Below are 26,254 nucleotides of genomic sequence, written 5' to 3'. Positions count from 1 at the left end.
CCAGATCTGGTGTTGCTGTGGCTATGGCCTAGGACCCCTAGTGCAGTAAATGCCATATGCCGTGGGTGTGGTTGTAAAAAGAAAAAATATTGTAATTAAAATACAAAGGGACTGATGTATTTGGCTTGAAAAAGACTAAGCCCAACAATGAGAATTCTTTTCTTCTTTTTTTTTTGTGTGTATGTGTGTGTTTTTGCTATTTCTTGGGCCACTCCCATGGCATATGGAGGTTCCCAGGCTAGGGGTCTAATTGGAGCTGTAGCTGCCAGCCTACGCCAGAGCCACAGCAACAGCAATGCGGGATCCGAGCCAGGTCTGCGACCTACACCACAGCGCACAGCAACGCCAGATCGTTAACCCACTAAGCAAGGGCAGGGATCGAACTGGCAACCTCATGGTTCCTAGTGGGATTCGTTAACCACTGCACCATGACGGGACCTCCACCAACAATGGGAATTCTTTTCCAGCATGGAAGTGTTCTACAGTTCACAAAGAATGACACATCTTGCTCTAGGAGACAGGGTGAGACAGATATTTCAATGAATCTCAGAGCCAGCTAAGAGGACTCTGGACTGTCTTTTGGAGAGAGAGGACGACTAAAAAGAACATTGGGCCTGCTGTGGCACAACAGGATCAGTAGCAAGTCTCTGGAGTACTAGGACCCAAGTTTCATCCTCAGCCCAGCACCATGGGTTAAGGATCTGATGTTGCCACAGCTGCAGCATAATTGCAGGTGTGGCTCAGATCTGATTCCTGGCCCAGGAACTCTATATGCCAACAGACAGCCAATAAAGAATTAAAAAAAGAGCATTGCTTGTAGAGCAAAGAAGTTTGAGTACTAATTCCAGCTGATGGAGCTCCTAGTCCTCTAACACCGGCCTCCTGGCCTTTCCAGCCTCCTCTCAGGGCAGCAGCCCAGCTGGGTGTTGTATATCCTTTGCAAGTGTGTCAGGAACAGAGGAGGGGTGTGTGTGGGTGTGTGGGGGGGGGTGGCCCTTCAGCCTGGAATGCTTTTCTGTTTTTCCTTTGAAAGCCTAGAGAACGTTTATTTGTTCTTCCAGACTCAGGCAGAAGCTGGGCACAGTGATAAACCAGATGTGGTCGTTCCCCTTAAAATATATGCCCATTAAGTATATTTGCCCAGTAGAATTAAATAGTCACCTGTTCCTTACATAGTGAGTCTTTGAGGACAGGGCTGTGCATCTCATTTATCTTTCTCTTGGCATCATCCGGCTTCCAATAAATGTGGAATGACCAGACAAGTTTTTTTCATTAGCAAATATCAGATAGCATGTCTGCTCTCGGATCAAAAGCCCTAAGGGTTGGGAATTCTCGTCATGGCCACTGCTTTGGCTACTGAAGCGAGCATATGTTTCTTCATTTTCTTGTCTATTTGAACAAATACATTACCAACATCATCATTTCTCTGATGTCCAGGGGAAGCTATCCCCTGAAGTCTTGCTTTTGCATCTAGAAAGGTGCTGCCACTGAGATGGTGTTGAGTGTGGTGGGCAGAGCCTACAGTTAGGATTTAGGGACCAAAGATTGATTTCCGCTTTCTAGCTCTGGCTGCCACTACCCCTTCCTCCCAGGCATCAGCGTCTCTTTAGGATGCAATATTTATTCTGTTTAGATTCTTGCAGAGGGTGGCAATTAAAAATTTTTTTCTGGAGTTCCCGTCGTGGCACAGTGGTTAACGAATCCGACTAGGAACCATGAGGTTGCGGGTTCGGTCCCTGCCCTTGCTCAGTGGGTTAACGATCCGGCGTTGCCATGAGCTGTGGTGTAGGTTGCAGACGCGGCTCAGATCCTGCGTGCTGTGGCTCTGGCGTAGGCTGGTGGCTACAGCTCCGATTGGACCCCTAGCCTGGGAACCTCCATATGCTGCGGGAGCGGCCCAAGAAATGCCAAAAAGACCAAAAAAAAAAAAAATTTTTTTTCTGAAGATGGTAATTTCTTTATTGGCTTCCCCCATGGCATGTGGAAGTTTAGCGGCCAGGGATCAAATCTGCACCACAGCAGTGACCTGAGCCGCTGCACTGACAATGCTGGATCCTTAATCCACTGCACCACAAGGCAACTCCTGAGGATGGCAATTCATATAGCAAAGGATAGTGGGTACTCACCAAACTATCAGAGCACATTAATTTTTTTTTTTTTTTTTTTTTTACTTCTTACTGCCACACCCTGGCATGTGGAGTTTCCCAGGCTAGGGTCCAATCCGAGCTGCAGCTGCAGGCCTATGCCACAGCCATGGCAACACAGTTTTGTTCCCTTTTTTCTTTTTTTTTTCACCTCATCCAAGGCATGAAGAAATTCCAGGGCCAGGGATCAAACCTGCGACACAGCAGCAACCCAAGCCACTGCAGTGACAACGCCAGGTCCTTAATCTGCCATGCCACAAGAGAACTTCTTTCTCTTTTATTGAGCATTTTCTTTTAGTATAGAATTTTAACATTTGGGGGAGTTCTCTTGTGGTGCAGTGGGTTAAGGATCCTGCATTGTCACTACAGCAGCTTGGGTCGCTGTGATGTGGGTTCAGTCCCTGGCCTGGGAACTTCCACATGTCATGCATTCAACACAAATATTTTTTCACTTTATTTTAATAAGAATTACCTTCATGGAGTTCCTGTCGTGGCGCAGTGACCATGAGGTTGTGGGTTCAGTCCCTGGCCAGGAACCTGACCAGGAACCATGAGGTTGTGGGTTCAATCCCTGGCCTTGCTCAGTGGGTTAAGGATCAGGCATTGCCGTGAGCTGTGGTGTAGGCTGCAGACATGGCTCGGATCGCGCGTTGCTGTGGCTCTGGTGTAGGCTAGTGGCTACAGCTCAATTCAACCCCTAGCCTGGGAACCTCCATATGCCGCAGGAGCGGCCCAAGAAATGGCAAAAAGACAAAAAAAAAAAAAAAAAAAAAAATTACCTTCATATGAAGAAGAATATATAATTTGCCACTTCTGGATAACAAGAGGAGGTAAAGATACAGACGTGTAATTGCTTATTGAGTCACAGAATATATCTAGACGGGTACACAGGCTTATGGTAACACACACCAGTTAACCCCAGGAGGAGAGCAGGCAGGGTAGGAAGGGACTTTTTGCTTAATATTATTTTGTATCTTCTGGTGTTGAACTATATAAATAACTTCACTTTCTTCCATACAAACACAAGCCAATAATAATTTTATGCGGAACACTTCGTAGGCGTTTTCGAGTGGCTTGCCTTGGGATGTTACTGTCAAATTAACGTGGTTGAGGGAAAATAGAACTTAAGCACTTGGTCAGTAAATGGCACTTGTGGACTGTGAGGGAGGAAGCTCAGCTCAGTGCCTAGCATGGTTGGGGTTTTATGATCATTTTCTATTTTTAAAATTCTTTCATTTTCTTCCCAATTCAATTAACACGTTTTTATTTAGTGCCTACTCTCTGCCCAGTGGTGTCCTAGGAATTCTAGGAGATATAAAAGAAGCCTTCATGAAACCCTTTTTTAAAGTTCTTGCCAAGTGTGGGGATCACTGTGGAATGGGGTAGTTAGCGAGTTGTCTTGGAAGCAGAGCTCTGAGTTGAGGCTTGGAGGGAAACAGAAGGTTTAGACAAAGGGAAGGGGGGCAGGAAGTGCTCTGGGCCAGAAGAAACAGCTTGATGGGGGCATTAGGGGAGAAGAGAGAAATAAGGATGATCAGACAGGCTGAGGCTAGTTTAGAAAGGCCCTAAGGGTCAGGCAGAAAAGCTTGAACCTCAAGGGTCCGTTCGGAGTGAGAAACCACAGGGAGAGGTAAGCCTGGTATTAGCATAGGAAGAAGAGAGAGTGGAAAGCAGAGGCAAAGACACCACCCTTGTTGCAATAATCCAGATTCAAAATGATGAGGACGAAGGTTTGGATTACAATGGTGGTGGTGGGAGGTGTTCAGGAACAAAGAGGAAAGAAAACTGGTGAGACATTTCAAAGGAGGGAGTATCAGCTCTTGATAATAGGCTGCAGATAGAGAGGGGAAGATTCACACATAATTCAGTTTTTCTAGTTTGGGAGACCAGAAGTGACTCATTTTCTCTTTTCTTTCCTTGCACACAAATTGATCCCGTCATAGTGTCTGGGTGAAATAGCAATTATAAGCAGAATTATTTCTACTTAGAAACATATATAATCTTTTTTTTCCCCCTCAATGGCCACACCCACAGCACATAGAAATTCCTGGGCCACACAACTGCGGCAACATGGATCCTTTAACCTACTGTGCTGGGCTGGGGATTGAACCTGAGCCTCCACAGTGACCCAAGCCACTGCAGTTGGTTTTTTCTTTTTTTTTTTTTTCTTTTCTTTCTATGGCCCGCACCTGCAGCGTATGGAAGTTCTGGGGCTGAGTAGAATTGGAGCTGCAGCTGTGGCCTACACCAGATCCTTAACTCGCTGAGCTGAGCGATGCCAGGGATCCCACCTGCATCCTCAGATAGTCAACATTCGGGTCCTTAACCCATTGAGCCACAGCACGAACTCCTGTAGTCAGACTCTTAACCCACTGCACCACAGCAGCAGGAACTCTGAAACGCATGTAATCTTATTTGCCTTGAGCTCTGTTATCCAACCTGAGTCTTGCCTGGGGTTTGTTCTCCCATAGTACTCATACCTCTAGGATAGTGCCTCCACTTAGGCCTTGTTTGTCCTGTATATGTGCGGTGTGTAGGTTTATCACCCACTAGACCAGAAGTCCTTTATGTGCAGGGATCATGGGTATGTACTCCATAGGGTCTGTTAACTGTTGAAGAAAATGAGATCTAAATGGAATGCAAGATAAGACAGCTTTCCAGAACTACCAAAACATTAAAAAAATCATAAATTTAAATAATTAAAGTTCCTCACTCAAACCACATGCCAAGGAAAGATGGAACACCCTACTCTGGTGTTAAGGCCACACACTTTTATTCCTTGGCTTAAGTGCTGCAATGCAGTAATAATAATAATATGGTGTGATAATACCATGTAATAATAAAATTGCTAAAGGGCCTAGAATGAAACGAAACCCTTCACATATATTTTAAACAATTTACTGGATAGTGATTATTATTATTACCATTTTATAGGCGAGGAACGGGCATAGAAAGGTTAGGAAATTCGCGCAAGGTCACCCAGGTAGTAAGTGTTGGCACTGAGATTTGAACCCAAACAACTTGAACCCAGAGCTCCCCATCCCTAAGAGAGCTACTTTGTATTGCTTATGCTTACAGCACTTTCTGAAGACCCACAGGTTATTTGAGGCGTATCACCTTATTTTGGGGGAGGGGATTTGCCACCCTGCACTAATCAGTGCTTTCCTTTTTTATGGGGTCTGTCCTTATTCGTAAGCGCGGGTGGAAGAAACCTAATATGTGAACTGTTTTCAGAAATGTAGAAGAGTAAACGACCGACTCCAGCAAAAAGAACATTTTACTGACCACCTGATGACAACAGGGGAATGAAATCCTTTACCTGGCACTGAACTAAGATCCCCCTCCCCTCATTTTTATTAAAAGCCTAAATAAAGTTGCTTTATTTGGCAACTCTTAAAATAAGTGGTCATATGATTAAAAAAAGCAGCGGCGCGCCCCCTCCGCGGCGGCCGGGCGCAGCTGTCCGCGCCTCCCCCGCCCGCATTCCAACTCTCTGAGGTCACAGGCCGCCGCCGCCTCCCCAGATCCGCCCGCCCGACCCAGGGGGAGGGACGCCCGGCCCTGACCGCTCCGCTGCTCCCGCCGCGCGTCCCGTGCCGGTCCGCCCGTCTTCCTGCCGCCCCGGCCCCCGCCTGGCTTCTTTGTGCGGCGCCGCGGGCCGACCGGTCCCACCTCCGGGCCTCTCCCCTTGCCGCGGCCGCCGCGGGACTCTGCGCGGGGGAATGGTCTGCGGGCCGAGTTTGCGGAGACAGGAAGTGAGGCGTGCGAGCCCCATGAGCGCGCCGCGGCGCGGGCTGGCTTGCGGGCGCGGCTGCGGCGGCCGCGCGGCGGGGCCCCGGGAGGCGGGCCGCTGAGCGGGGCGCGCGGCCCCGAGGATGCGGGAGCGGGAGCAGGTGAGGGAGCGGGGCCCCGGCCAGCGGGCGGAGGGCGGGCGCCGGGCTGAGCGCTGGGGTGTGTCCGGGAGCCGGGACCCCGGAGCGCGTCTGCTGGCCCCGAAGCCCTGGAGGATGAGTCTCGGCTCCCAGACCGAAGGCAGGAGCGAGCGTTAACAAAGAGAAAAGTCTTCCTTTCCCAGCTTCTCCCTGATCTACTTAAGTAATTTCTAAAGGAGGTCTTGAACTTCTTTTCTGAACTCCTTGGCTGATTGCAGCGGCTTATTTCTGGGTTAGGGTTTTAGAAGTCTTAGGCATATTTGTGCCTCTCGGAATATCAAGTGCGGTTTGCCAGATAACTTTGGCAAGTAGGGAAGGACTGTTCGCTGGTGATGACTTGTTTTGTTTTTGGAGTAAAGAGTGTTTACTCGGGAAGAAAGAATTCTTGGGGCTGCAAATTCTGACCTGTGATTTCTGCAGATCCTAATTAGATTGGCCGCTTTTGGCATGCTCGTCTTATTTTCTTTTTTGCTGAGAGAGCCTTATAATAATAGCGTGTGCTCGGAAACATGTTCACAACACTCCGTGTGCTCCAAGTGACAACCGCTGTATGCCTAATGGTTGCTGAAAGATTTTTTTTTTTAAGTTTGGGATGTGATAGAAATTTTACTCTGAAAATAATAGTCTTATGGCTAGGACATTTTAATCTTGAGCTCGAGGCATAAACTTTTTTTCAGGAGAAACATGCGTTTGATTTAATGCTATAGATCTATATATTAACTCTAAAAATATCATTATGCTTTTTAGTGATTGTTTTATTTTAAAGCGTCGTTGGCAAAATTACATGTCCTGAGGACTTCAGCAACAAAGGGGGAAATTACAGGATTCAGAATTAAAGTGTATCTGAGAAACTTTTGAAGGGGGATGTGAAAACATTAAAATGAATTCACAAATACCCCAGACTGACTTTTGAAAACTTTGAATTTAATATGTACCTGTTTTCTTATTACATAACACAATGATTTTTGTAAAAACAATCTTACTTTCTCCTTCAAAAGCTAATTATGAATTTTCCGTTTACTTTAGTAGTTAGGTAAGTTAATAATTCTAGACCTAACTACCTTTCAAATTAATTCATATTATTTTACATTGAAACAGACCCCCCCCCTGCAAACAGCATCATAAATTTCTACTCATAACTTTGACATCATTTGGTAGCAAATACTGTGCATAGCTGAAAATTGAGTACGTTGTTGATAATTTTTTAAATTATTAAGCAGAACATTATCTTAACACAGGTTTTATATAATCAAAAAGCAAGCTATTTTTATTGATAGATCTTAGGGAAAAATGCATCTGATACACACACAGACATACCCTCCCTTTGGCTTTTTCAATTACATTGTAACATCTACCAGAATAAAACAGAGGAAACATTACCTTTTCTTTATCCCTGATGCTGTAAAACATTTCAAATCTCAGGCACAGCTGGAAGTTTTACTGTTTGCTTCATCAACACTAAAGTTAATGATTAAGTTATATAGTGTAGTATCTACTGCCTACAAGGCATAGTTCTCCAGTTCTGAACACCCCCAGGTCAAATACTCATCTTTCCTCTGCATATATTGCAATATCTTGTCTTTCATCTACACAACTTAATCTGTTCTGTTTCCAGTTACCATAATTTGTAAGAAAAATTTAAAATCACCATTTCATCTCTTGAAAAGGTATTTAGTGTATATAATTAAAAAAAATCTATACAAACACTCAGGGCTCATCAGGCAATTTTCTAGTTGAAAGTTTATTAAAGTTCTAATTTCTTTTTTTTTTAAACATTCTGCCTCAAATATCTATTTGGTTTATACCCTGACATAGAACAGATCATTGAAAACAAGCGGATATTGGCACAACATTGTAAATTAACTACACTTTAATTTTTTTAAAAAATGCAAAAAACAAAAAAACTGTTAAGTGGAGTCCATGTCTTTTCATAATATTTATTTTCTATTTCCTCCTTTAGTGTGGACCTTTTACATTCCGAGGATACTCAGCAAATGCTGTTAATGAGTAATACAGTGCTTTAGCTAGTTTTACTTTTTTTTTCTGGCCTTTTTTCTCTATTCCTTTTATTTTTTTTTAATTTTTATTTTTCTGCCTATCTAGGAATAACTAGAGCTCAAAAATCAAAACCCAAATAACAAAAACAAACAAAACCCAGAAAACTGTGGTTGGACCCTCACTAGAGATACTGTCATGTATGTAATTATAGTATGCCTGTCTCCTTAAGAGCAGCGACGTTTTAGGACTCGTCATAGATTTCTCTAAAAGCCTACTACACTGCCTTGTACTCAGAGACACAGTACGCTTCTGTGGAATGGAAATATGAAATGTTAAGTTCGGCAAAGCGTAGTGTAAAGCTAAACTGTATTCTCTAGCACGGCCACCCCTCAGCCCTGAGTGCCCATCACCTCTGGGGCTAAGACGCAGTCAGGAAAGCGGAAAGGAGCAGGGGCTGGGAAGGAAGAATCTGGGATCGGTTCCCGGGTCAGGCCATCCTAGTGTGAAGCTGAGAAAGCCGCTACTGTAGAGACGTGGCTTTCGTGTCCACCAGATGAGAAGGCTGGGGGCCGACTCTGCCCCTCCGTGCGGTTTTCGGTCCAAATTCAGGGTAACCGGCAGCAGCCGAGCCTAGCCGAACAAATCATCCTCACGCGCAGTCTCTGTTCGAGGGATAACGAAGGCTTCGGAACCGTCCGGGGCTTCTGGAAATTTCCGGGATTTTGTCCATTTGTTTGGGGGGGGAAAAATCCAGCCAATGTAAAAGTTCCCAGTTGCCGCTCATGCCCAGTTCACTTCTGCCCAAGAGTTGTTTTAAAAAGTTGTTAAGTTGTGAACTTTTTTTTGGTGGTGGGTGGGGGGTAGTAGTGTCCTGAGGCTCCAAGCCCTGTACCAGGTGGGCCCCTCCCAATACTCCACCTCGCCTCTGGGGCTCCAACTGGGTCCTTTAAATGTTCCTTCCGGCATCAGCGGGAGCCTGTCCTTTCCATGCACGTCCGTTCGGAAACGCGGCCGCAAGCGGAGGGTTCCGGAGCCTCTAAGGCTGTCTGGGTGTCGCCCAGGCAACGCCGCGCGGTGGACGCTGCGGGTGGTGGACGCGGAGCCCAAGCTCTGCTCTGTCCTCTTCCCGTCATGGGTTTGTTAAGCCCCAAGTGCCCCTTGTAAATTGAGGATGGCGTTTAAGGCCTCACCTGCATCCTCTTCTGGGCTGCAGCCCCGCGTAGGTGAAGGCTCATCGCTTCCTTAGGCGTCCCCACCTGGAGAGGGGCGGGGCCGCGCTTTTCACAGCCTCCGCGCTTCTGGTGGTGAACCGCTAACAAGCATTTGTATGGCCTTTTATGATTTGTTTATAAATAAATCAATTTGGTGATGTAAATATTTGTAAACCAGAAAGGGTTCTACGAATGCTTTTTAATTGTTCTCCTCGTTTCAAACTCACAGTTGCCATATGTTACAGAGGATTATTCCATTCGGGTTGAGGGTTAATTTGCCTAAATGGGACTGAGAATTGAGCTAGCTCTTTTGGAAGTTTTTGGCAATTACCTCACTTAAGGACTAGAGAACCCTGACATCTGGAGTATCGAGGAGCCGAAAAGAGTTAACTATGAAAAAAACAAAACTTTGTCTAAAATAGAAAGAGGACCATTAATGCTTGCTACTAAATTTGGGTTTATAGTAGTGCCAGACATTATCTCATTTAATCCTGAAGGTTGCCACACGCTGTCACCGCTATTCGTGGGATTGAGTGAGGGGTGGAGTCTGACCCAGGGCGTTACAGCTCTGATGATATACTTCCCCACTGCCTCCCAGATCTTGCTAAAGCCTTATTTCTTCCAGAAGAGGCTGGACGCTTATTCCATAGATACAGCTTTACTGATTTTTACTTTTAAAAACAAAAGCCCAGAGTTGCTACTGCCTCTAACCGGTTGTTCCTCCTTCCCCAGGACTGGCGTGGGTGCTCCCATCACCTGGTCTTTGGAGACTCAGTTGTTTTTTAATGGCGGCAGCAGCTGCTGGGTGAGCAGCCGGAGACTGTACAGTACTCCTCCCAACAGGACAGGATCACTTTCTCCCGCCATCATCACCACTGGATTGGTGGTGGTGCTTTTCCCTTTTCACCTCTCCACTCTTGAAGGGAGAAGAAGATGCCACTGCCATTTGGATTGAAACTAAAACGCACCCGGCGCTACACGGTATCCAGCAAGAGTTGCCTGGTTGCTCGGATCCAGCTGCTCAACAACGAGTTTGTGGAGTTCACACTGTCGGTGGAGAGCACTGGCCAGGAGAGCCTGGAGGCTGTGGCCCAAAGACTGGAGCTGCGGGAGGTAAGCCCAAAAAAGACTGCGGGCTTCTCTGGCCTGGTTTCACTCCTTGCTTCTCCACTGCAATAATGCTGTGTGTTCTCAGAGTTTGTCCCTCGACATGATATCTGATTGTGGATGAGCAAGAAATAATACAGAGCAGAAAGGTGTTTTCTTGGATGTGCCCCATAAGACAGTTAACAGTGCCTGAGTTTTGAAAATGTGTGTTTATTCCTACGAAATGCAATCAAAAAACGAATAGGAGTGCATTTTGGCATCTGAGTGGAGAAGCCATCTTGGAGACTAATCCTTTTAGCCCCCAGCCACCCAGCTGACTCTCAGCCAAGTCCTTCCTGAATTCCGGACCCACAGAATTGCGAGCAAAATGAAGTGGTTGTTTTAAGCTACTAAAAAAAAAAAAGGAAACAAGGAATACATTTTGGATTATCCAAGTAGTTCTGGTTTTCTAGTAAAATCTCCAGTGGGTCATCCTGATCTAGTACTGTTTACTGACTTCAGTCATTCATTCACCATTCATTGACTATTTTGCAGAGGCCAAGCCATGTTTCTCCAGACATATTACCTGAGTTTGAGTTCTAGTTTGTTCATCAATTAGTTGTTTACCTTTAGGTGAGTTATGTGACCTGTCTGAGCTCCAGTTCCCTCATCTGAACCGTGGGTAACAATGGTGCCTAATACTCAGAGTGGTTGTGTGATTTAATATGCATGTAAAGCCATAGCTCTAATAATTAAGAATCTGTTACAGGAATCATAGGGAGGTTTGTCCTGGAAAACTCAAAGTCCAGTTAGTATGAAGTTGTAGAGTCCTTAAGTATCCATATAATAGCTTAAATTTATTTATTTATTTATTTTTTGTCATTTCTTGGGCCGCTCCCATGGCATATGGAGGTTCCCAGTCTAGGGGTCTTAATTGGAGCTGAAGCCGCCAGCCTACGCCAGAGCCACAGCAACGTGGGATCCAAGCCATGTCTGCGACCTACGCCACAGCTCATGGCAATGCCAGATCGTTAACCCACTAAGCAAGGGCAGGGATCAAACCCGCAACCTCATGGTTCCTAGTCGGATTTGTTAACCACTGCACCGCAAGAGGAACTCCCTATAGCTTAAATTTAAAATGCTGTGTAAGGAGTTCCTGTCGTGGCTCAGTGGAAATGAATCTGACTAGCATCCATGAAAACGTAGGTTCAATCCCTGGCCTTGTTCAGTGGGTTAAGGATCCAACGTTACCTTGAGCTGACACGTGTAGGTGGCAGACATGGCTTGGATTCCACATTGCTGTGGCTGTGGCTGGCAGCTGTAGCTCCGATTCAACCTCTAACCTGGGAACTTCTGTATGCCCCAGGTGTGGTCCTAAAAAGACAAAAAAAGAGAAAATGTTGTATAAGGCCTGTGAAGAAAAAGGGCTCTACTCAAACCTAGATCCCTTCCAGTCTTGGCTGTCTGGTTCTAGGGTAAGGGAACCTGGTTATAGTCTTGGGAAATCTTGCTGTTTTTGAAAAAAGTCGGGAATAGATAAACCATGCCCCTGGTGAACTGAGCATTTGATCAGTCAGTATTAAAGACCTGTTGAGTACCAAGCACATAGGTAATAGGAGCTCTCTCGAGTATTGATACCGGTAAGAAACGGGGATGGGCCAAGCAATGATAGGGGAAGTAGGAGATGCTATCGATAATAAGAGGAAGCAGCATAGGGAAGGCTTCCCATAGCAAGTGATGTCTGGGCTGGGATCTGAAGGATGGGGGAGGGTGGTTCTATCAAGGGCTGGAAAAATACTCTTCCAGCAGAAGAAAAGCATAAGGCCAAAGACATGAGGCAGGTCATCTGCCTGAAGTTAGGACAGGAAAGGCAGTAGAGCAGGGGCCACGTAATGAGTGGGTCTTGTTAAAGGGTTGAGGCTCGTCCTAAAAGTAGTAGAGAAGTGAAGGGTTTTGTTTGTTTGTTTGCCTTCTCTAGGGCCGGTCCCTCGGCATATGGAGGTTCTCAGGCTAGGGGTCTAATTGGACCTGTAGCCGCTGGCCTACACCACAGCCACAGCAACGCAGGATCTGAGCCGAGTCTGTAACCTACACCACAGCTCATGGCCACGCCAGATCCTTAACCCACTGAGCAAGGCCAGGGATTGAACCTGCAACCTCATGGTTCCTAGTCGGATTCGTTAACCACTGCGCCACGACGGGAACTCCTTATTTTTTTGCTTTTTAGGGCCACAGCTGGGGCATATGGAAGTTCCCAGTCTGAGGGTCAAATAAGTTAGAGCTACGGCTGCTGGCCTACACCACAGCTCATGGCAAAGGCAGATCCCTAACCCGCTGAGCAAGGCCAGGGATCGAACCTGCATCTTCATGGACACTGGTCAGGTTCGTTACCACTGAGCCACAGCAGGAACTCCCCGAGACTGATTTTTAACAGAAAGAAGGAGTACTTTAAGTGGGAACAGGTGTGGTCCCTCGAAAATGCCTTGCTCTCAGACAGGCTGTCCCAGCATTTCCAAAATTTAATGACAGTCATGGTGAGAAAGTTTGTATAGCAAGCTTTTCAAAGCTCCGGAAGCTCAGCTCTGTTGCATGTAAACAGATGGCTTAGGCCCAGGCCTAATCTTACCCAGTGACTGTTCAGAAATCATCTGAGGCAGGAAAACACCTGTTTTAGTTGGTGTCCATACATCGCTTAGAGATTTATGCCTAGAGATAGTGATATGTTATCTTGTACTATTCTTCCATCAAGCAGACTCACAGTTGCCATAACTGTAGATTTGGCTGATAATAAGCTTTGCTACTGCCCACATTTAAGCTGGGGGGACAAATCTCTCCTTGCTTAGTTGAATACCGTTTCACTTCTGTAAAGACAATTATAAGGGCTATCCAATAATACCATTAATATGCTGCAACCAGCAGATTCAACTATATGGGTAGTATTTTATTTCTTAAGCTGAATGTATGGCTAAATGTTTCTTAGTCTTCACAGTGTTTTGGCTGTGTGAAATAGGAACTAAAACCCAAAATGTTAATGTTTATATCTAAGATAGTTAACTTAGATCGTTAACTTTTTTCTAAATCCACTGTATTGGAACCGTGGAAAGTGACTTTTAAAAATGGGAAGAAAATGACTCTGGCTGGAAAATGTTGCTGTTCATTATAGCAATAGCCTTCAAGAGCTGTTGAAATTCCTTGCATGTCATTCATTGGGTTTCATAACACTTTTTCAAGAGAGCCTCTGGAAATCTTTATAGAATATAAGGGGAATTAAGAAAACTTCCTCACTGTGAAAACATATGTTATAGAGGTTTGATGGAGGTGGTGAGATGAGTGTGTCAGCTGGGCACGACCATGCCCATGGGGCAGCATGTCCTTGAAAGACTATCACAGTCTAGAGTGAGATGGCCAGGCTTCAAAAACCTAATGTATCAGAGCGTAAGACCTGCCTCACCCCAGCTCTTTGGGAATTTGTAAAGCCAGGATGCAGGTTTAGTAATTTACCTTGAGATATGGAATCACTAAAGACCTCAAGTATGTGTGCCCTCTGGCCAGGCCGTGATCTCTCTCTAAGCAGGCCATGTGGGAGCCAGAGAAAACCAGAAATTGTTGGGTGAGCATGGAGTCAGAGAAGGGAGGTTGCCCAGAAAACCTTACCGATCTTCAGAAGGGAAACCATACCTACTGCCTTTGGGACGAGACACATTCCTCTGGTCTGGGTTTACTTTCTGGTTCGTTCAAGGGTGAGCACAGCCTCTATTTGCCTCTCGAGAAGGCTGTTTAACAGAGTGGTTAAGGCGTTTACCAGTTGGATTAGAAATACCTGGGTTTGAATTCCAGCACTGCCCCTCACCCAGCTGTGTGACCTTGGGCATATGTAATTGCCCAAGCCAGTGGTTTTTCATCTGTAAATGGGAGATGCTAGTATCTGTTTGACAGTTGTGAGGATTCCATCTGAAATGTGAAACATTTGGCAGAGGACTTGGCATTTAGGAAACCCTCAGTGTTATTTTTCAGCCCTGTTATTTGTGACTCCCATTTCCACCTTGTGGTGACTGACTTCTTCAAGTGAACTCTTTTCTTACTTTTGTAAATATCTTTGTTTCTTCCTTTTAATAAAAGAATACATGCTTGTTTTATAAAACATTCCTATAGTACAAACAAATATAGTGGCCACTGGTCATTGCACTTCTGACATTATTAAACTTTTTTTTTTTTTTTTGTCTTTTTGCCTTTTCTAGGGCTGCTCCCGTGGCATATGGAGGTTCCCAGGCTAGGGGTTGAATCGGAGCTGTAGCCACCAGCCTATGCCAGAGCCACAGCAACGCAGGATCCGAGCCACATCTGCAACCTACGCCACAGCTCAGGGCCACGCCAGATCCTTAACCCACAGAGCAAGGCCAGGGATTGAACCCGCAACTAGTCAGATTTGTTAACCACTGAGCCATGACGGGAACTCCTGACGTTACTAAACGTAAAATTTTACTATAGCATTGTAATTTTAGCAGTCATGGTTAAACCTCTATTTTCATGATAGCCGAAATTAATTTGTACAATGTCATTGCCTCATTGTCCTCACACACAGCTTCAGTAGGTTTTCCTGCTCTGTTGTTTCCCTCACCCCTAGGATTTAAACAACAAAAAAATTTTTTGAATGAAATTTTGGATTATGGGTTTATATTTTTTTTCCTTACGGTGTACCTTTTTCAATAATTCTTTTTTTTTTTTATTTTCAGTTTTTTTATAGCTGCACCTTTGGCATGTGAAAGTTCCCAAGCCAGGGATTGAATTTGAGCCACAGCTGCAGCCTACGCTGCACCTGTGGCAACACTGGATCCTTTAACTCACTGTCCAGCGGGGCCACGGATTGAACCTGTGCCTCCTTAGCCACTATAGTAAGATTCTTAACCTACTGTGTCATAGCAGCAACTCCTCAATAATTCTCTTTATTTTTTTATTATTAAGGCTGAAACTGTGGCATATTGGAGTTCCTGGGCCTGGGATCAAATCCAAGCTGCAGCTGTGACCTGCACCACAGCTGCAGCAATGCCAGATGTTTAACCCACTGTGCCACAGTGGGAATTCCCCAAGGATTCTTTTTACTATATTACATTCGATAATCACATTTTTATTATGCTGTTATGGGTTTTAATTAGATTAATTGAAAGTATTATTTCTTACATGGTGCATCTTCCTTCATCTTAATGTCCTTATTCAGCGCAAATTTACATTTGGTTGGAGTTTTTAAGTTTTTATATCCAGTTAGGTAACAGGGATGTTTTAAAATCCTGGAAACTTTTTGAAGATAACTTTTTTTGTGTTTCTGCTATGATACATCGTGTGTTAGCTTTATTTATTTATTTGTTTTTTAATTTTTTGTCTTTTTAGGGTTGCATCCGCAGCATATTGAGGTTCCTAGGCTAGGGGTTAAATCGGAGCTTTAGCACACCTACACCACAGCTCACGGCAACGCCGGATCGTTAACCCACTGAGCGAGGGCAGGGACCGAACCCGCAACCTCATGGTTCCTAGTCGGATTCGTTAACCACTGCGCCACGACGGGAACTCCCTTGATCTTTTTTTATTTTGTTTTTTTTTGTCTTTTTGGGGCTGCATCCTCACATATGGAGGTTCCCAGGTTAGAGGTCAAATCAGGGCTGTAGCGACTGGCCTGCACCACAGCCACAGCAACCCAGGGTCCCAGCCACATCTGTGATCTACACCACAGCCACAGCAATGCCAGATTCGAGCCGTGTCTGTGACCTACGCCACAGCTACACGGCAAGGCTGGATCCTTAACCCACTGAGCCAGGCCAGGGATCAAACCTGTGTCCTCATGGATACTAGTTAGATTTGTTTCCACTGAGCCTTGACAGAAACTCCTGGCCTCTCATTTTAAAATTACGATTATAGGCTTTGATGTTTGGATACTCTGTTGTGGTTTATCACAGATCTTCAAAAAATGTTCTTAATGTTTTTATTATTTTTTTTTGTTTTATGGCCACACCTGTGGCATATGGATGTTCCCTGGCTAGGGGTTGAATCTGGCAACACCAGATCTGAGCTGCGTCTGTGATCTGTGCCACAGCTTATGGCAATGCTAGACCCTTAATCCACTGAGTGAGGCCAGAGATCATACCTGCATCTTCACAGAGACAAGGTCAGGTCCTTAACCTGCTGAGCTACAATGGGAACTCCCAGAAAATGTTTTTAAAATTGTTTTTGAACTACATCACCTGTGTCAAGTTTCTAAGCTTTGGAATGTAAGCTCTGTCACAGTAGGTCTGTTGTATCACCAATGTCTGGAATAGTGCCTTGTACCATGGTTGCTGAATGTCTACTTAGTTTAAAAATTAAGGTTCTTGTTTTGAATTTAGATAAGCACAGACCATAGTTCAGTTAAGCCAGCCTTTATTTGCTGTATGATTTTATTTCCTGGAGAGAGTTGAACATTTACAGACTTTGAGCACAGGTAGAAAAAAGCCTTTTTGTCTTTAAACTTTTATTTCTTTTTCATTTTGGGCCATCTCTGAGATACTTCGAAAATATGTTCTGTCTGAGCTAAGATTGCTATGTCAGGGGAGTGTCAACTTCTTTGCTGAACTTTGAACAGATTCTTCTCATAGCGTTGTCTGGCTGATGGGAATTTTTTTTGGCTAAGGGGTTTGTTGGAATAGAGAGAAATCAAGCATTTAATGCAAACCATTACTCTCAAGCACAATTTAGAAAGTGTTCTTGGCCATTTGAGTGTTTTATTTTAAATTAGTGTCTTAGGTATTCCAAATATCCACTGACCTTATCTTGACTGTTATCTGAGTAGACCTCAAGAATTTCATGCGCATTTCCTTCTGTACTAGCTGTTTTCATTTGGACTCTAAAAATAGCTGAAATATGTGTAAGGTAAGAGTATAGTACCTGCAAACGTTTTAACCTTTGGGCCGAGTTATTCATTCAGGTATGTGTGTTATAAAACAGGTAAGATTGACATGTAGACAAGGATCAGTAAATATTTTAGTTAGTTAGCTCTATTGGACCATTTGAAGCATATGTTAGTCTTAGATTGGCTTCTCTCCCTAGAGAAAGAAAACTTTCCAGAGTCTAAACTTGATTATAAATGAGCAAGGATTTTCCTTGATCTTTTTTTATTTTATTTTTTTTGTCTTTTTGGGGCTGCATCCTCACATATGGAGGTTCCCAGGTTAGAGGTCAAATCAGGGCTGTAGCGACTGGCCTGCACCACAGCCACAGCAACCCAGGGTCCCAGCCACATCTGTGATCTACACCACAGCTCACAGCAATGCCGGATCCTTAACCCATTGAGTGAGGCCAGGGATCGAACCTGTGTCCTCATGAATGCTCGTCAGATTCATTTCTCTTGAGCCATGAAGGGAGCCTTCCCCCCCCTTTTTTGTTCTTTTGTAAGGTTTTCTGTTACTTTTCTTACTTGGTCTAGATAATTAAGAACTAGTTAGTTATAAATAAGTAGAGGGACTATACTTACAAACATGGAGATACTATGCATTTTAAAGTAATGTCTCAGCACACTGGTTAATATAGAATTTGGACACCTTTTTACTCAGAGAAGTGGAATATTTAGCCTTTGCTCAATTTCTAATACATTTAAGGGCTAATGGACTGAGATGCTTTTCTCCCAGTACTGGATTTTTCACCTAAGAGACATGAGAGATATTCTTGAAATCTCTCTCACCAGTGGCCTGCTGCATCATGTGGTCTCATGGAATTAAGCATGAATTTGCTCAAATGGGGAGGCTTGTGAATTGTGGCATGTATGGGGAACTGGTGCTGTTTTAGGGGCTCTCTCTAGGTTCTGTCATTGCTCTTGGTGTATATGGTTTTAGATTTCATTCCTTCTAATACAGCTTGCTGCTGTGCTCCTGATGGGTAGGTGAACACTGTCATGCTGGAAGCTTAATGTGCCTTATCTCACTTAATCCCTTCAGTGAGCTGGGCATTATCTTTTCCATTCTAAAACGAGGAAACTGAAGTTCTGAAAATTAGGTGATTTGTTGTGCCGATCTGGGTGATCTTACAGCTAATTCGAAAAGAGCCATGCATCTCTATCTGTCAGACTTCTGCATGAACTTTGAAAGTTATAGGTGTCATGGACCTCTTTGAGAATCTGATTAAAAGGCAGAATTTTGCATTCAGTTTAGGTGGGTCTCTGATACACTCCCTTTTCAGTCCATCTACAAACTCAGGCTGTGGGTCTAGAAGCCTCTTGGATGAGGCAGTCTTTCCCCTTCTTTCAGCTTAACAGGATCCTTCTTAATCTTTCTTTCTCCAGAGGGAAAAACAGTGGTAGGATGGTAAGGTGTGAAAAATTGAAGACCTTCCTTTTTTTTATTTTGCTTTTCAGGGCTGAACCTATGGCATATGGAAGTTCCCAGGCTAGGGGTCAAATCAGAGCTGCGGCTGCCAGTCTACACCACAGCCACAGCAACGCAGGATCCCAGCCGTGTCTGCCACCTACACCATAGCTCATGGCACCGCCAGATCCTTAACCCACTGAGCAGGAACAGGAATTGAACCCAAGTCCTCTTGGATACTAGTTGGGTTAGTTACCACTAGGCCACGATGGGAACACTTACGACCTTCCTATTTTTGAGAAAATAATTTTCTCTGATGTATCACTTTACACCCACTTCCCCACAAATATGGAATGGCTTTTTCTGTAGATCTCAGGAAAGGCCGTTTGGGATATCATTCCCTCACTTGGACAACTTCACTGTTAAGGAGAAATCTCTTTTCAAGGCAGAAAGGGAGGAAGTTGTAAATGGTTCTTCACTGCACCTCTGATGGTAGATCCATGTCCCTCTTGCCTTTCAGACAGCACGTGAGTGCCCCACCTGAACGGTAGGTGTGTGACAGTTCTCCAGTGAATGGATGGATGACCCAAACTTCCTTGATGCATTAACTGTATCAAGTTTGTTGAGTGTGCAATACTTTATTCCTTCTTGTCAGATTCACACCTTACCTGAGCATGGTTTTTTCTTTCCTATTCATTAAGCCTTTGCTTTATGAATTACTGTCAAGACAGATCACTGTCTTAACAATATGCTGGTTTAGCAAATATTGTCCTATTTGGTTCTCCAGACAATTTGTTCATAAATGAATGTCACTTGAATTTATCTTCCAAGAGTTCCCACTGTGGCTCAACAGTTAACGAATCCATGAGGACATGGGTTTGATCCCTGGCCTCGCTCAGTGGGTTAAGGATCTGGTATTGCCGTGAGCTGTGGTGTAGGTTGCAGAGACGACTTGGATCCCGAATTGCTGAGTCTGTGGCATAGGCCGGCAGCTACAGCTCCGATTCGACCCCTAGCCTCCTGGGAACTTCCATATGCTGCAGATGAAGTCCTAAAAAGCAAAAAAAAAAAAAAAAAAAACCCACAAACAAACAAAAAAAATTCTAATGAACTGACAGAATATCCAGATGCAGTTTAAGTTCTGAAAGAATTAGCTTCAAATGTTCATTTCACGAGAAGAAACATGCATTTCACAAGCTCTACGTTAGAAGTAGTGGCATGTTGTAGAAATAACTTTTCTATCAAGAGTTTATGTCACTTTATATAGATTATTCAACTAATATGACTAAAAGATGTGCAGTGCTTAGATTTATAAATAGGACTGAGTGCTGTTATTTTGAACAAGCTTTAAGCAGGCTAAAAAGATACACAAGTAATTTCCTGCTGGGTGGCAGCAGCTTGTTACTTTGTGAATATAAAAACAACTTGTCTTTGCTCAGTCATGTTACTATTATTTAGGTGGCTCAGATTTTGAATTGACAAGTTAATTTTATTTTTTTCTTGTTGGGAAGTTCCTGGGCTAGGGGTGGAATCAGAGCCTCAGCTTCCAGCCTACACTACAGTCACAGCAATGCAGGATCCCAGCAGTGTCTGTGACCCACACCACAGCTCACAGCCATGCTGGATCCTTAACCCACCGGATGAGGCCAGAGACTGAACCCACATCCTCATGGATACTAGTTGGGTTCGTGACCACTGAGCCATGATGGGAACTCTGATAAATTAATTTTGGTGTCAGCTGAACTTTTAGCAGATTGAACTTTGTCCCATCAAATTCAACTGCCGTTGGCAAAGCAGGGTTTTATAGGCAACAAGGTGAGGTTTTGGTGCCAGGTGCACATGGGCTCAAATCCCTGCCCACTGGCTGTGTGGAAAGCAACTTGATTTCTCAGGATTTTATTTCTTTCATATGTGATATAGTTGCATGCGATAGTAACAGTAGGTTCTTATTGGGTACTGACCATGTGCCTAGCACAGTACTAGATGCCTGACATATGTTTAATTTAACCCTGAGTGTAATTGACTTCCTTCTTCTTCCCATCATCTCAGGGCTGGAATGGACCAAAGATGGGCAGTGTCTTTGATGCAGGACACTTATTTTTAGTGTGGAGTTATTTTTCTTGAGCCATTTCTATTTTCTTTTCATCCTGTAAATGTGTTCATTAGTTGGAATAATTTGCTGAGGGCAAATGGACTGGAGAAAAATGACTCAAGCTGTTATCATTAAGTCTGCCAATTAAGTTCAGAACTGTACCACTGAGAATGAGGATATTCACTATAATATCTTTTCTTCCTTGCAGAGTTTGGAGTGAATTATCTAGAAAATAACCTTAATTTTCACTCAGCCATGTTTTGTGGGGTTTTATTTATTTATTTATTTTGGCCGCCCCATGGCATATGAAGTTCCCAGGCCAGGGATCAGATCAGAACCGTAGTTACTCATATTTTACAGGTATATATTTAACTTTCATTGTTGGCACGTATTTCAGATTTATGTTTGAATGGTGACTTAAGGAAAAGAACATCTTTAAGTTGTATATTAAACTATGATAACCGAAAGAAAGATGAAGCATGTTTAATAGTGAAGACTGTATCTAAAACGACATGTTATTATTTATACAATATCTGTCACCCAGTCCGAGAGTGCAGGCTTTGGTGTCCATGACAGCATCTCTAGTGTCTGATTCTGGCAACTAGCCAGTGACAGCCCCCAACCAGAATTTAGGTCTTCCAGCTCCAGGTTTAGCACTTTTTCCTCAACAACCACTTTTCCTTTGAGCCATTACCATTTTCTTAAGGAAAAGCAATCCAAGTGGTTTTTTAGGTTTTTTTTTTTTTTTTTTTTTTTTTTTTTTTTGCTGCAGCATGCAACAGCTTGATGTGGAATCTCAGTTCCCAGACTGAGTATTGAACCTGGGCCACAGTGTTGAAAGAGCTCAGTCCTAACCACTAGACAACCAGGGAATTCCCCAAGCGTTGTATTTTTTGATAATTTATTTTGGAGTTCCCATCGTGTTTCAGCGGAAATGAATCTGACTAGCATCCATGAGGATTCAGGTTCAATCCCTGGCCTTGCTCAGTGGGTTAAGGATCCGGTGTTGCTGTGAGCTATGGTGTAGGTCACAGACACGGCTCAAATCTGGTGTTGTGTGGCACAGGCCAGCGGCTACAGCTCTGATTCGACCCCTAGCCTAGGAACCTCCATATGATGCAGGTGTGGCTCTAAAAAGACAAAAAAAAAAAAAAAAAAAATTTATTTTAGTAGTTCCCTCTATGGTGCAGTGGGTTAAGAATCCAACTGTAGCTGCTCGGGTCTCTGCAGAGGTTCGATCCCCAGCCCGGCACAGTAGGTTTAAGGACCTGGCATAGGTCACAGTTGTGGCTTGGATTCAATCCCTGACCTAGGGACTTCCATATGCCATGGATACGGCCGTAAAAATAATGTTTTAAAAGGAAACAAAGAGAAAGAAAAGGAAAATTTGCCAAAGAGACAGTCCTGTTAGTGAAGGAAGCGTTTAAATGTAGAATTTTCTTGAATCTGTAGTGGATAAGCAATGAGATCCTGCTGCATAGCATAGGGAACTATATCATAGTAACTTGTGATGAAACATGGTGGAGGATAATGTGAAAAGAATGTATGTATATCTGTGTGACTGGGTCACTTTGCTGTACTGCAGAAATTGACAGAACACTGTAAATCAACTATAATGAAAAAAATAAAAATGTAGAATTTTGTATACTGTAGAAGATGTAATATGAAATTTTTTTTTTTTTTTGTCCTTTGGCCTTTTCTGGGGCTGCTTCATGGCATATGGAGGTTTCCAGGCTAGAGCTCTAATTGGAGCTGTAGCTGCCGGTCTATGCCAGAGCTACAGCAACGCAGGATCTGAACCGTGTCTGCGACCTACACCACAGCTCACGGCAACACCGGATCCTTAACCCACTGAGCAAGGTCAGGGATTGAACCCACAACCTCATGGTTCCTAATCGGATTCGTTAACCACTGAGCCATGACGGGAACTCCGTAATTTGAAATTTTATACTGTTTAATGGGACTTAAACTCTGATAATAGGGAGTTAATATTATTTGAGCACTTATTGCATGTGAGACACTCTTATAAGTCCTTCAAATGTTTTCGCTTATTCTGATCCCCAGCAGTCCTATGAGTGGGTCCCTCTTCTCTCCATCTCCATTTTATAGGTGGGTGAACCGAGACACAGAGGTGTTAAGTAATGGGTTCATGATTTTGTGGCAGAAACCACAATGAGACTAGTTCATCAGGCTCCTCGATCAGCATCTTTCCCCCTAATATATAACCTTGGGTTAGTGACAAGTGACTTACTATGGAGCTTGTGTCTTTAAGGACAGCCTGGCATAGTGCAGCCTCCCAAATCTGATGGAGATTTTTCAAAGTACTCTTGAGGTTTGGTATCTTTTACTTTAATTCCTACAATTTATTTTGCTTAAAACATTTTGAAGTCACATCAGGCAAAGAGAGATAAGCCTGAGAAGGAACATGAGTGATGACAGTCCTCAGGACACGGATGGAAATGCCCGAAATGCTGAGGGCAGAGCTGTTTCATAGGAAGCCTTTTGTGAACTTGTTCCCTAGCAGAGTTAGAAGCAACAGGCTGATGCAACACACCCCAGGAGAGTTCCCTGCTGAGAGATTTTCCAAAGCAAGATCTGGTTGCACTGCTGTTGGATGAACGTGGGGGCTTCTGGAGTCAGAATCTGCAGGCAGACGAGAAAAAGTGGTAGAACCAGTGAGCCCATTGAATTGCTTGCTGCCTTTATTGGTGGAACAGGATCACTGCAGTTTAGCGGCTGTGTACACAGGTGTATTTCCACCAGTTGCAGCAGTTCACACCACCGAAGTGTTTCTGTTCCACCATCTGTGAGTTATGGGCATGGGGACAGGGCCACTGTAAATTGTTATTCCACTATTAATTCCTCTTCTGCAGTCATGATTCTATCATTTAACCTTTATGTCTTTTTTTCATTGAGATGTTTATCATTCCTTGAATATAGTTGGCTATTGGCTAATAGAGGGTCATTTCTGTTATCTTTGATCGCACATACATATTAATGGCTAGTTCACCCTCTTCTACTTTTAAATATAATGAAAATGTCTTTTTTTAATGGTTGCACCTGAGACATATGGATGTTCTCGGGCCAGGGGTTGAATCTGAGCCACAGCTGCAACCAACATCTTTAATTGTGGCAATGACAGATCCTTTAACTCACTGCACCAGGCTGGGAGTCGAACTCGTACCTATGCAGTGATCTGGGCCACTGCAGTCGGGTTTTTAACCCATTGCGCCACAGTAGGAACTCCTTTTATGTGTTTTTAAGTAGCACTTTTTCAAATAAAGTGTAACTGGTATAATGACACTTAATTAAAAAATACTGAGTTACGTACCCCCACACCTTGATCTTTTTGAGGAGCATGGTTTAAAAGGGAATTCAGGAGTTCCCATCATGGCTCCCTGATTAATGAACCTGACTAGTATCCATGAGGACATGGATTCGATCCCTGACCTCACTCAGTGGGTTAAGGATCTGGGGTTGCCATGAGCTGTGCTGTAGGTCGCAGATGTGGCTTGGATCCAGCGTTGCTGTGCCTTGGCGTAGGCTGGTGGCTACAGCTCCAATTTGACCCTTAGCCTGGGAACCTCCATATGCTGAGGGTGCGGCCCTAAAAAGACAAAAAGACCAAAAAAAAGTAACAGAGGTCTATGAGTTTTTTCATGTGTATCTCTTTAGAATTTTAACCATGAAAGTGATTTCCTTGATTTTATAATCTTCAAGTCTAGTCAGATTAAGCACAGTGGAGCTGCTGTATTTGTTTTTTTAAGGCAATGGAGAATATGTTGGGTAATAATCTCTCTTTTTTTTTTTTTTTTTTTTTGGTCTTTTTGCTATTTCTTGGGCCGCTCCCTCAGCATATGGAGGTTCCCAGGCTAGGGGTTGAATCGGAGTTGTAGCCGTCGACCTATGTCAGAGCCACAGCAACGTGGGATCCAAGCCGCTCCTGCAACCTACGCCACAGCTCATGGCAACGCTGGATCCTTAACCCACTGAGCAAGGCCAGGGATCGAACCCGCAACCTCCTGGTTCCTAGTCGGATTCGTTAACCACTGAGCCATGATGGGAACTCCAAGGAACTTCTTGATTCTTTCTTGAAATGTATTAAGACCCACATTCATTAATAGTTCTAAAATCCTCTTTCTAATTCCCTTTATCTATTTATGGCCTTCCTCTCCTAACATCATAACTATTTCTGTGTAATATGAATGAGCTATAATTTTCACCTGACAAAAGTGAATGCCAGGAGTTCCCTTGTGGCTCAGTGGATTAAGGATCTGGCATTGTCACTGCTATGGCATTAGTTTGATCCCTGGCCTGGGAAGTTCTGCATCCTGCAGGTGCAACAACAACAACAACAACAGTGCATGTCAGAAAAATAAGCAGCTGTTTCTAAAAGGACTCATTTCATCTCTTCATTTTCACATTGTACAATTAACAACTTCTAAAAATATTGCTCACAGTACTGTCTTTGGTGAGGTAAGATAGGATTGATACCTAACCTGCATTCAAGAAACCTTAAAAAAATTTTTTTTCCTGGGACTTCATTGAAATATAAAAACTGGAATATGGGCCTATTTTGGCTGAGTTTGTCTTTTTTTCCACTGGCCTCCCAATAAAAAGAGAACAGCTATGATTTATCCATTTTCCTGAAACATAGGCATTTGTCAGTTAATCTTAATAAGCAAGCCCCTGAAAGCTGAAATTTAGGGTATTTGAATAAAGAGAAATCTATCTAATTCATTTCTTGAAATGAGATGTAAGTTACGGGCCTGTAATAGAACAAACTAGTTAACTAAAGTGACTGAAGAATGGGAGGCTGGTTTATCTTTAACCACTGAGCCATGACGGGAACTCCCTGGGTAATATTCTTTTAGGCAATAGATACTGATTAGATTGTTTTTCTTTCTTTCTTTCTTTCTTATTTTTTTTTTGGCCACACCTGTGGTATGTGGACGTTCCCAAGCCAGGAACCGAACCGACGTCATAGCAGTGACCCAAGCCGCTATTTTTTGGTTCCTAAACAAAACTACCTTTTACATCGTAGCACCAAATAGAGAAGAGCAGCTTTTGATGTTGAACGTGTGTGCAGTAACATCATTCTTGCCTAGTGCAATGTTGTAAATACTAAAGTTTCCCATTTCCTTCTAGCTTACTCTTTAAAAACTTTAGATATTAATCTTATAATTGACTATTTTTTTTCTGGATTTACCAGTAATTATTTCTTTATTTTTTATGAATTTTATTGCATTTATAGTTGTACAATGATCATCACGACCCAGTTTTACAGCATTTCCACCCCAAACCCCCAGCCCATCCCCTCACCCCCCCAACCTGTGTCATTTGGAGACCATAAGTTTTTCAAAGTCTGTTCTGCAAAGTTCATTCTGCCATTTTTTAGATCCACATGTAAGTGATAGCATATGATGTTGGTGTCTTGACTGTTTTTTTTCATAGCCCTTACCAACAT

General features: G+C 43.6%; 1 protein-coding gene across 1 annotated transcript in view; it reads left to right on the top strand.

Moving 5' to 3' along the window:
* PTPN21 (protein tyrosine phosphatase, non-receptor type 21) overlaps positions 5,956-26,254 on the top strand; it is a 78,906-nt gene continuing 58,607 nt past the window's right edge. The window contains 2 exon segments of the mRNA XM_003356769.4: positions 5,956-6,037; positions 10,018-10,398. Of these exon segments, the coding sequence (XP_003356817.2) occupies positions 10,219-10,398 (180 nt within the window). The 5' untranslated portion in view covers positions 5,956-6,037; positions 10,018-10,218.

The sequence above is a fragment of the Sus scrofa genome, chromosome 7, assembly GCF_000003025.6.
Source record: "Sus scrofa isolate TJ Tabasco breed Duroc chromosome 7, Sscrofa11.1, whole genome shotgun sequence".
NCBI classification, from domain to species: Eukaryota; Metazoa; Chordata; class Mammalia; order Artiodactyla; family Suidae; genus Sus; species Sus scrofa.
This window is presented reverse-complemented; position numbering and strand designations above follow the sequence as displayed.